Source organism: Babylonia areolata, chromosome 14 (assembly GCF_041734735.1).
Source record: "Babylonia areolata isolate BAREFJ2019XMU chromosome 14, ASM4173473v1, whole genome shotgun sequence".
NCBI classification, from domain to species: domain Eukaryota; kingdom Metazoa; phylum Mollusca; class Gastropoda; order Neogastropoda; family Buccinidae; genus Babylonia; species Babylonia areolata.
Window position 1 is genome coordinate 5612674 of NC_134889.1, and position 11722 is coordinate 5624395.

Genomic DNA, 11722 nt, shown 5'->3' on the forward strand with positions numbered 1-11722 from the left:
ATCTTCTTTTTTTTTTTTTTTTTTATTGAAATCAATTACAAGTTACAGCTTAGTCTTTTGTGAAGGACTATGACTCTCAAACTAGGAGGCAAAATTGCACTCGCTCTTAGTGCTGCAGCACTTTATTTATTTATTTATTATTATTATTATTTTATTTTATTTTTTTCTCAAGGCCTGACTAAGCGCGTTGGGTTACGCTGCTGGTCAGGCATCTGCTTGGCAGATGTGGTGTAGCGTATATGGATTTGTCCGAACGCAGTGACACCTCCTTGAGCTACTGAAACTGAAACTGAAGCTAAGCTGCAGCCTTGGGGGCTAGTTGGCTTTTGGGAAGCATCCCAACGCCGGCTGTCCTAAAACCCTCTTGGCTGAGAGAGTGGGGATGTAATCTAGGCAAGACACTCTCCACCATAATCAAATTCTAGCCTATATTGTTTGGACAGCACTTACCTCTTCTGTAGTTCTGATGGTCATAGTTGAAAATGACTGACTATCATACATATTGTTGTCACTGGGTTTTTTTTGGTTTTTTCATCTCTTATATATTTCATATTATTTCTGAATTATTTGCTTACTTATTTTTTTTATTTTACTTTTTAGTTTTATTAGTTTTTTTTGTTTTGTTTATTTGTTTATTCATTTATCTTAATTGATGTGTTTATTATTTTGATGACTTTTTATGTAAATAGTGTGTGTGTGTGTGTGTCTGTGTTTGTGGGTGTGAGTCTGTGTGTCTGTGTTTGTGGGTGTGAGTCTGTGTGTCTGTGTTTGTGGGTGTGAGTCTGTGTGTCTGTGTTTGTGGGTGTGAGTCTGTGTGTCTGTGTTTGTGGGTGTGAGTCTGTGTGTCTGTGTGTTTGTGGGTGTGAGTCTGTGTGTCTGTGTTTGTGGGTGTGAGTCTGTGTGTCTGTGTGTTTGTGGGTGTGAGTCTGTGTGTCTGTGTTTGTGGGTGTGTGTCTGTGTGTCTGTGTTTGTGTGTGTGTGTCTGTGTGTCTGTGTTTGTGGGTGTGAGTCTGTGTGTCTGTGTTTGTGGGTGTGAGTCTGTGTGTCTGTGTTTGTGGGTGTGAGTCTGTGTGTCTGTGTTTGTGGGTGTGAGTCTGTGTGTCTGTGTTTGTGGGTGTGAGTCTGTGTGTCTGTGTTTGTGGGTGTGAGTCTGTGTGTCTGTGTTTGTGGGTGTGAGTCTGTGTGTCTGTGTTTGTGGGTGTGTGTCTGTGTTTGTGGGTGTGAGTCTGTGTGTCTGTGTTTGTGGGTGTGAGTCTGTGTGTCTGTGTTTGTGGGTGTGAGTCTGTGTGTCTGTGTTTGTGGGTGTGAGTCTGTGTGTGTGTGTTTGTGGGTGTGAGTCTGTGTGTCTGTGTGTTTGTGGGTGTGAGTCTGTGTGTGTGTGTTTGTGGGTGTGAGTCTGTGTGTCTGTGTTTGTGGGTGTGAGTCTGTGTTTGTGGGTGTGAGTCTGTGTGTCTGTGTTTGTGGGTGTGAGTCTGTGTGTCTGTGTTTGTGGGTGTGAGTCTGTGTGTCTGTGTTTGTGGGTGTGAGTCTGTGTGTCTGTGTGTTTGTGGGTGTGAGTCTGTGTGTGTGTGATATCAGACGAAGACATGCTGCTCTGCTGTGTGCATATTTTTAACCTGAGCACACTGTGCTTTGTTCTCTCAGGGCTTGGTCCAAGATCTCATCATCAGCAACGACCCCAGTACGGCATACGAGATCTGTGACACGTACTGCCCAGAGTGTGAGAGGGCTATGTCCTACGGAGCTGTTTATTCCGAATCTTCACCGTACCTTCGCTTCTTCAATGCGTCATCGTCATCATCGTCGTCGTCGTCGTCATCATCATCGTCATCATCGAGCATCATTTCTGGTTCTAGCTCATCCAGCTCTGCTGCCAGCTTAAACAGGGTAGAAACTGATGTTCTTTTGTTGTTTTTTTTCCATTGCAGAGAAAGTGCTCATGCATTTTCAAACTCGATTCTCACATTGTCTCGCACACAGAAAAAATGCCTTCACATAGAAGAAGAAAACCAAAACGAACAGCTGAATTACAGTATTCTGCAATGATATACTTACATAATTACATATGTTACAAACACACCGACAAATATGCTTTCATTGTCATGTGCGCACATAGATACATACATGCATACATACAAATAAGCATATGATTGTCACCATCACACTTTCTCTCTGTCTGTCTATCTGTCTGTCTGTCAGTCTGTCTGTCTCCATCTCTCTCTCTCTCTCTCTCAGGGTTTGCGGAAGTTTTCCATTCAGTTTTCACTAAGTTCCTTATGCTGGTCCCGTGCACTTTATTTACATGTAGCACTGTTGTGGTCAGACGCTCCACAGAAAACAAGTCTGTTTGCATTTTGTATTTGTATTTGTATTTCTTTCTGTCACAACAGATTTCTCTGTGTGAAATTCGGGCTGCTCTCCCCAGGGAGAGCATGTCGCTACACTACAGCGCCACCCTTTTTTTTTTTTTTTTTTTTTTTTTCCTGCGTGCAGTTTTATTTGTTTTTCCTGTCGAAGTGGATTTTTCTACAGAATTTTGTTGTGACAAAAAGAAATACAGTGGCAGAAGCAGTTTTCAGTTTCAGTTTTGTGTGAGAAAGGTGGCGGGAGGGATCTGGGGGAGGAGGTGAGGGGGCTGGGGGTGGGGGTGGGGGGTCAAGCAAAAAATAATACTCTCTCTCTATCTGTATATTTTATTCCGGTGTGAGAAACAGCGATTGTAGAACAACCTCGGTGCTGCTTCTTCTTCTTTTCTTTGTTCATGGTCTGCAACTCCTGTGTTCACCTGAATGTATGAGTGCGCTTTTATGTGTGTGTACCCTGTCATGATGTAGTCAGCGATGAAATGGTGGAAGGGGAGGACTGGCCCCCAGCCTCTCGCGCCGAGCAGTGGGTTTGAACTCTTTGCCTGGATGGCTGTAGAAGGCTGTGGGATCTTTAACTCTTTCACTGCCAAGTTTCTGCGTGTAAAAAAAAAAAAAAAAAAATCCCACTCCCCAGCGTCAGATATTTTGAATACGATGCCCTCAGTCGCAGGCTTCAGTTCATGTCAAAACAACACAGTGGAGTTGTTCACTTCAAGCTTGGTCATGGGGGCAAATGTTTGTCGTTCGTTGTTCTACTGGTGGGAAACCGGCTGCAGCTGTCAAGCTTTGTTACAATGTGAAAAAATGTGACCCCTCCTTGTGGACTAAAGTCGCCTATGGTGCTGCACTGTCTAGTCAACTAAAGTCGTCAATGACGGTGCACTGTCTAGTCAACTAAAGTCACCTATGGCGGTGCACTGTCTAGTCAACTAAAGTCGTCAGTGGCGGTGCACTGTCTAGTCAACTAAAGCCGCCAATTGCCATGCACTGTCTAGTCAACTAAAGTCGTCTATGGCAGTGCATTTTCTCCTCAACTAAAGTCGCCTATGGTGCTGCACTGTCTAGTCAACTAAAGTCTCCTATGGTGCTGCACTGTCTAGTCAACTAAAGTCGCCTATGGTGCTGCACTGTCTAGTCAACTAAAGCCGCCTATGGTGCTGCACTGTCTAGTCAACTAAAGCCGCCTATGGTGCTGCACTGTCTAGTCAACTAAAGTCGCCTGTGGCGGTGCACTGTCTAGTCAACTAAAGTCGTCTATGGTGCTGCACTGTCTAGTCAACTAAAGTCTTCTATGGTGCTGCACTGTCTAGTCAACTAAAGTCGCCTGTGGCAGTGCACTGTCTCGTCAACTAAAGTCTTCTATGGTGCTGCACTGTCTAGTCAACTAAAGTCTTCTATGGTGCTGCACTGTCTAGTCAACTAAAGTCTTCTATGGTGCTGCACTGTCTAGTCAACTAAAGTCGCCTGTGGCGGTGCACTGTCTCATCAACTAAAGTCTTCTATGGTGCTGCACTGTCTAGTCAACTAAAGTCTTCTATGGTGCTGCACTGTCTAGTCAACTAAAGTCGCCTGTGGCGGTGCACTGTCTCATCAACTAAAGTAGTCTATGGTGCTGCACTGTGACCTATGGCGGTGCACTGTCTAGTCAACTAAAGTCAGCTATGGCGGTGCACTGTCTAGTCAACTAAAGTCACCTATGGCGGTGCACTGTCTAGTCAATTAATGTTGCCTATGGCGATGCACTGTCTAGTTAACTAAAGTCGCCAGTGGCGGTGCACTGTCTAGTCAACTAAAGCCACCTATGGTGCTGCACTGTCTAGTCAACTAAAGTCACCTATGGTGCTGCACTGTCTAGTCAACTAAAGTCACCTATGGTGGTGCACTGTCTAGTCAACTAAAGCCGCCTATGGCGGTGCACTGTCTAGTCAACTAAAGTCGCCTATGGCGGTGCACTGTCTAGTCAACTAAAGTCGCCTATGGCGGTGCACTGTCTAGTCAACTAAAGTCGCCTATGGCGGTGCACTGTCTAGTCAACTAAAGTCGCCTATGGCGGTGCACTGTCTAGTCAACTAAAGCCACCTATGGTGCTGCACTGTCTTGTCAACTAAAGCTGCCTATGGCGGTGCACTGTCTTGTCAACTAAACCCACCTATGGCGGTGCACTGTCTAGTCAACTAAACCCACCTATGGTGGTGCACTGTCTAGTCAACTAAACCCACCTATGGCGGTGCACTGTCTAGTCAACTAAACCCACCTATGGTGGTGCACTGTCTAGTCAACTAAACCCACCTATGGTGGTGCACTGTCTAGTCAACTAAAGCTGCCTATGGCGGTGCACTGTCTTGTCAACTAAAGCCACCTATGGTGCTGCACTGTCTTGTCAACTAAAACCACCTATGGCGGTGCACTGTCTAGTCAACTAAAGCCACCTATGGTGGTGCACTGTCTAGTCGACTAAAGTCGTCTATGGCGGTCCATTTTCTCCTTAACTAAAGTCGCCTATGGCGGTGCACTGTCTTGTCAACTAAAGCTGCCTATGGCGGTGCACTGTCTAGTCAACTAAAGCCGCCTATGGTGGTGCACTGTCTAGTCAATTAATGTTGCCTATGGCGGTGCACTGTCTAGTCAAGTAAAGTCGCCAGTGGCGGTGCACTGTCTACTCAACTAAAGCCACCTATGGCAGTGCACTGTCTAGTCAACTAAAGCCTCCTGTGGCGGTGCACTGTCTAGTCAACTAAAGTCGTCAATGGCGGTGCACTGTCTAGTCAACTAAAGTCGTCAATGGCGGTGCACTGTCTAGTCAACTAAAGTCGTCAATGGCGGTGCACTGTCTAGTCAACTAAAGTCGTCAATGACGGTGCACTGTCTAGTCAACTAAAGTCACCTATGGCCGTGCACTGTCTAATCAACTAAAGTCGCCAATGGCGGTGCACTGTCTAGTCAACTAAAGCCGCCAATGGCGGTGCACTGTCTAGTCAACTAAAGTCGCCTATGGTGCTGCACTGTCTAGTCAACTAAAGTCGCCTATGGTGCTGCACTGTCTAGTCAACTAAAGCCGCCTATGGTGCTGCACTGTCTAGTCAACTAAAGTCACCTATGGTGCTGCACTGTCTAGTCAACTAAAGTCACCTATGGCGGTGTACTGTCTCGTCAACTAAAGTCACCTATGGCGGTGTACTGTCTCGTCAACTAAAGTCACCTATGGCGGTGTACTGTCTCGTCAACTAAAGTCGCCTATGGCGGTGTACTGTCTAGTCAACTAAAGCCGCCTATGGCGCTGCACTGTCTAGTCAACTAAAGTCACCTATGGCGGTGTACTGTCTAGTCAACTAAAGTCACCTATGGCGGTGCACTGTCTAGTCAACTAAAGCCACCTATGGTGCTGCACTGTCTAGTCAACTAAAGCCGCCTATGGCGGTGTACTGTCTCGTCAACTAAAGTCACCTATGGCGGTGTACTGTCTCGTCAACTAAAGTCACCTATGGCGGTGTACTGTCTCGTCAACTAAAGCCATCTATGGTGCTGCACTGTCTAGTCAACTAAAGTCGCCTGTGATGCTGCACTGTCTAGTCAACTAAAGTCTTCTATGGTGCTGCACTGTCTAGTCAACTAAAGTCGCCTGTGATGCTGCACTGTCTAGTCAACTAAAGTCGCCTGTGGCAGTGCACTGTCTCGTCAACTAAAGTCTTCTATGGTGCTGCACTGTCTAGTCAACTAAAGTCTTCTATGGTGCTGCACTGTCTAGTCAACTAAAGTCGCCTGTGGCGGTGCACTGTCTCATCAACTAAAGTAGTTTATGGTGCTGCACTGTGACCTATGGCGGTGCACTGTCTAGTCAACTAAAGTCACCTATGGCGGTGCACTGTCTAGTCAACTAAAGTCACCTATGGCGGTGCACTGTCTAGTCAACTAAAGCCGCCAATGGCGGTGCACTGTCTAGTCAACTAAAGCCGCCAATGGCGGTGCACTGTCAAGTCAACTAAAGCCGCCAATGGCAGTGCACTGTCAAGTCAACTAAAGCCGCCAGTGGCGGTGAACTGTCTAGTCAAACTAAAGCCGCCAGTGGCGGTGAACTGTCTAGTCAAACTAAAGCCGCCAGTGGCGGTGAACTGTCTCGAACTGTCTCGTCAACTAAAGCCGCCAGTGGCGGTGAACTGTCTAGTCAAACTAAAGCCGCCAGTGGCGGTGAACTGTCTAGTCAACTAAAGCCGCCAATGGCGGTGAACTGTCTAGTCAAACTAAAGCCGCCAGTGGCGGTGAACTGTCTAGTCAACTAAAGCCGCCAATGACGGTGCACTGTCTAGTCAACTAAAGTCGCCAATGGTGCTGCACTGTCTCATCAACTAAAGCCGCCAATGGCGGTGTACTGTCTAGTCAAACTAAAGCCGCCAGTGGCGGTGAACTGTCTAGTCAACTAAAGCCGCCAATGGTGCTGCACTGTCTCGTCAACTAAAGCCGCCAGTGGCAGTGAAAGAGTTAACCCTTTTTTTTTCTTTTCAAAACGTGACACCAAAGAAGTGGCGGTGATGCTCATGTCTGTTCTCTGCGTGTGTTCCTGTGACAGGGGAGCACGGCGGGAGTGATGACACTGGAGTACGGATCGGCCGAAATGACGGAAGTCACCTACAGATTTGTGAGTAGCTGCCTGTCTGTGTGAGACGCTTGTCTCTCGTGACAGTTACAACGCTCTTGTCTCTCGTAACAGTTACAACGCTCTTGTCTCTTGTCTCTCGTAACAGTTACAACGCTCTTGTCTCTCGTGACAATTACAACACTCTTGTCTCTCGTCTCTCGTGACAATTACAACGCTCTTGTCTCTCGTGACAATTACAACGCTCTTGTCTCTCGTCTCTCGTGACAATTACAACACTCTTGTCTCTCGTCTCTCGTGACAATTACAACGCTCTTGTCTCTCGTGACAATTACAACGCTCTTGTCTCTCGTCTCTCGTGACAATTACAACGCTCTTGTCTCTTGTCTCTCGTGACAATTACAACGCTCTTGTCTCTCGTGACAATTACAACGCTCTTGTCTCTCGTGACAATTACAACGCTCTTGTCTCTCGTAACAGTTACAGCTGGTATCACAAAGCAATGTAATGTGTTTGTTTGTTTGTTTTTTTTTCAGTTCCCTTTCCGTACCTGCTTGCTAAAAATGCTGTTGATACTTATGACAGTTGATAGTCATGCTGTGTCGTGTGTCTCCTTCTCTCTCTCTCTTCTGAAATTGCAGAATATTGTTACTGTTATAGAGTGTGTACACAATGCTGCCGATTTATTATGTCCACTTTGCCAGAAGGTGAAAGAAAATGGAGCACACTTTTTTTTTCTATCCTGTCCTGTTTTGTCTGACTTAATAGTACTATACATACCATTGAATTTTTTTTTTTAAAGTTCCCCAGCAAGATTATGTTGTCATATATATCTATATCTGTTTAGATCCATATTTGTACATATTGTCATTACTTATGGCATCTGTACATAAACAAACTCTCAGAAATCTGTCACTTTATCTGTACAAATAGTTTAAAGTACAATCCTCTCTTACATCTTAGAGAGTAACTGACTCAACATGTCCTACTTATGAATATCATGTATAACTTTAGCGAGTGCAGTTAACCAAGCATGTATGATTTTTTTATTTTATGAATTATGCGTCGCTTCCTGGAAAACTGATGCCCTCGACCGCTCTCGCTGGAGGATGCTGTGCTCTAGTGGCATAAAGACGTTTGAAAACAAGAGAACGCTGGCCATTAAGGAGAAGCGTGAGCAAAGGAAGCAGGGCTCAACTTCTGGAGATGTTTTCCCTTGCAACACCTGCGCATCCAGAATCGGCCTCTTCTCCCATATGAGGACACACACCAACAAATAAGCCTGCCTGCCTACTTATCCGTCGGACCGACGGGAGACTCCATCATCATCATCATCATCATGCATTTACTGAGCTGAGGGTGTATGACATCACAAAGTATGGCGTCATGTCTGTGATGAATTCAAAGTATTAAGCGATGTATGTGATGATTTTTTTTTTTTTTTTTTTGCTGCTTTTATTTTGTCTGCGTTTATTTTCTGACACCCTTTTGTGAAGGGGGCAGTGGCCTGTAAATGAACAGACCATCCGTCCAGCTATGCATCCATCCATCTCTGTCTTTCACTGTGCGCATTGTTTCCCCTGCAGGGACCCCCCGGACCCCATGGTGGGCGAGGCATACCGGGACCTCCAGGCGGCAAGGGAGAGACCGTGAGTGCCCGTGTTCTGTTTCTTACCATACAGTGCAATGCAATGCAATGCAATGCAGTACAAATGCTATACAATAGGATGCAATGCAATGCAGTACAATGAAATACAGCACAATACTATACAATACGATATGATGTAATGCAGTACAGTGCAGTGCAGTGCAGTATAATAAACACAACAAAACACAGCACAATCTAATCTAATCCAATCCCATCTGATCCATTGCGATGCAAATCAGTACAATACAGTGCTCTACAATACAGTACAATACAATACAAAGCAATACAGCACACTACCACACAATGCAAAACGACAATGAAATGCAATGCAGTACAGTACAGTAGAGAGTTCAGGACAATTCAGCACACTACACCGCAATGCAGTGCAGCACACCACACCACACCACACCACACCACACCACACCGCATAATGACACAATTCACCACAAAGCTACAAATCTCTATTGACCTGACTGGAAATCAGTTTTGCATCCATAGGCTTGTCAATCACACCACACAGTCTCTCAGACCTCAGTCAGATCTGATGAAACGAAAAAAAACAGCATGACATAATGAGTTGTGTACATATGTCATAGGGTAATGTCTATGACAGCTGTACAATGTATGCCACAGGTAATGTCTATGACAGCTGTACAATGTATATCACAGGTAATGTCTATGACAGCTGTACAATGTATGTTACATGATAATATCTATGACAGCTGAACAATGTATGTCACAGGGTAGTCTATGACAGCAGAACAATGTATGTCACAGGGCAATGTCTATGACAGCTGAACAATGTATGTTACAGGGTAGTCTATGACAGCAGAACAATGTATGTCACAGGGCAATATCTATGACAGCAGAACAATGCATGTCACAGGGCAATGTCTATGACAGCAGAACAATGTATGTCACAGGGCAGTGTCTATGACAGCAGAACAATGTATGTCACAGGGTAATGTCTATGACAGCAGAACAATGTATATCACAGGGTAATATCTATGACAGCAGAACAATGCATGTCACAGGGCAATGTCTATGACAGCAGAACAATGTATGTCACAGGGCAGTGTCTATGACAGCTGAACAATGTATGTCACAGGGCAATGTCTATGACAGCAGAACAATGCATGTCACAGGGCAGTGTCTATGACAGCAGAACAATGTATGTCACAGGGCAATGTCTATGACAGCAGAACAATGTATGTCACTGGGTAGTCTATGACAGCAGAATAATGTATGTCACAGGGTAGTCTATGACAGCAGAACAATATATGTCACAGGGCAATGTCTATGACAGCTGAACAATGTGTGTCACAGGGCAATGTCTATGACAGCTGAACAATGTATGTCACAGGGCAGTGTCTGTGACAGCAGAACAATGCATGTCACAGGGCAATGTCTATGACAGCAGAACAATGTATGTCACAGGGTAATGTCTATGACAGCAGAACAATGCATGTCACAGGGCAATGTCTATGACAGCAGAACAATGTATGTCACAGGGCAATGTCTATGACAGCAGAACAATGTATGTCACAGGGTAATGTCTATGACAGCAGAACAATGTATATCACAGGGTAATATCTATGACAGCAGAACAATGCATGTCACAGGGCAATGTCTATGACAGCTAAACAATGTATGTCACAGGGTAAAGTCTATGACAGCAGGACAATGTATGTCACAGGATAATGTCTATGACAGCAGAACAATGCATGTCACAGGGTAATGTCTATGACAGCAGAACAATGCATGTCACAGGGCAATGTCTATGACAGCTGAACAATGTATGTCACAGGGTAATGTCTGTGACAGCAGAACAACGCAAGTCACAGGGCAATGTCTATGACAGCTGAACAATGTATGTCACAGGGTAATGTCTATGACAGCAGAACAATGTATGTCATGTCCATGACAGTTGAACTATGTATGTCGCAGGGTCCCATCGGAATGGACGGTATTCCTGGTGCCAATGGCCTGCCTGGTCCTCCCGGCCACGTCTTTGTTATCCCTGTAAGTCTTTGTTCTCTTCTTCTTTTCTTTTTGTCTGTCCTGTGCATGTTCTTCTTCTTCTTTGTCTTGTCCTTCTTCTTCTTTGTCTTGTTCTTCCTCTTGTTCTTCTCTTTCTTGTCTTTGATTTTGTTCTTCTTTGTCTTATACTTGTTCTGCTGGTTCTTCTTCTCTTGCTTCTTCTTCTTCTTTGTCTTGCAGGTATTCTTTGTGTTCTTGTTCTATTTCTCCTGCTTCTTCTTTGTTCTTGTTCTCCTCTGCTTCTTCTTCTTTGTCTTGTAGTTTTTCTGTGTGTTCTTGTTCTTGTTCTTCTTCTCCTGCTTCTTCTTCTTCTTTGTCTTGTAGTTTTTCTGTGTGTTCTTGTTCTTGTTCTTCTTCTCCTGTTTCTTCATCTTCTTTGTCTTGTAGTTTTTCTTTGTGTTCTTGTTCTTCTTCTCCTGCTTCTTCTTCTTTGTCTTGTAGTTTTTCTTTGTGTTCTTGTTCTTCTTCTCCTGTTTCTTCTTCTTCTTTGTCCTGTAGTTTTTCTTTGTGTTCTTGTTCTTGTTCTATTTCTCCTGCTTCTTCTTCTTTGTCTTGTAGTTTTTCTTTGTGTTCTTGTTCTTGTTCTATTTCTCCTGCTTCTTCTTCTTCTTTGTCTTGTAGTTTTTCTTTGTGTTCTTGTTCTTGTTCTTGTTCCACTTCTTTCTCAATGTTGTTGTTGCTGTGCTTTTTGTTGTTGTTGTTGTTGTTGTTGCTCCTATTCATGTTCTTGTTCTCCTCCCTTTAATTTTTCCTTCTTTTTTTCCTGTCTTTTCCTATTTCTATTTCTTTTTATATCCTGGCTTTCTTTTTTTTTCTTTTTTTTTTTTTTTTTACTGTCTGTTTCTGTTTCATATATCACTGTTTCAGTTTCAGTATTTATCTCTTTCCTTTTCTTCCATTCGCCTTTCTCAGTTTTCTGTTGAATTATCTGTCTTCCTCCATTCCTCCCTCCATCTCTTTGTGTGTGTGTGTGTGTGTGTGTGTGTGTGTGTGTGTGTGAGAGAGAGAGGGAGAGAGAGAGAGAGAGAGAACTTAAGTGAGTGTGTGTGTGGACATGTGTGTGTGGACATGTGTGTG

General features: G+C 44.4%; 1 protein-coding gene across 1 annotated transcript in view; it reads left to right on the forward strand.

Annotated features, from left to right (window-relative positions):
• The window catches only part of LOC143289761 (uncharacterized), a 183074-nt gene that overhangs the window by 73491 nt on the left and 97861 nt on the right, over window positions 1-11722 (forward strand). The window contains exons 5-8 of the mRNA XM_076598862.1: window positions 1645-1887; window positions 6931-6999; window positions 8544-8606; window positions 10553-10627. Coding sequence (XP_076454977.1) covers window positions 1645-1887; window positions 6931-6999; window positions 8544-8606; window positions 10553-10627 — 450 coding nt within the window. The remainder of the gene's footprint in view (window positions 1-1644; window positions 1888-6930; window positions 7000-8543; window positions 8607-10552; window positions 10628-11722) is intronic.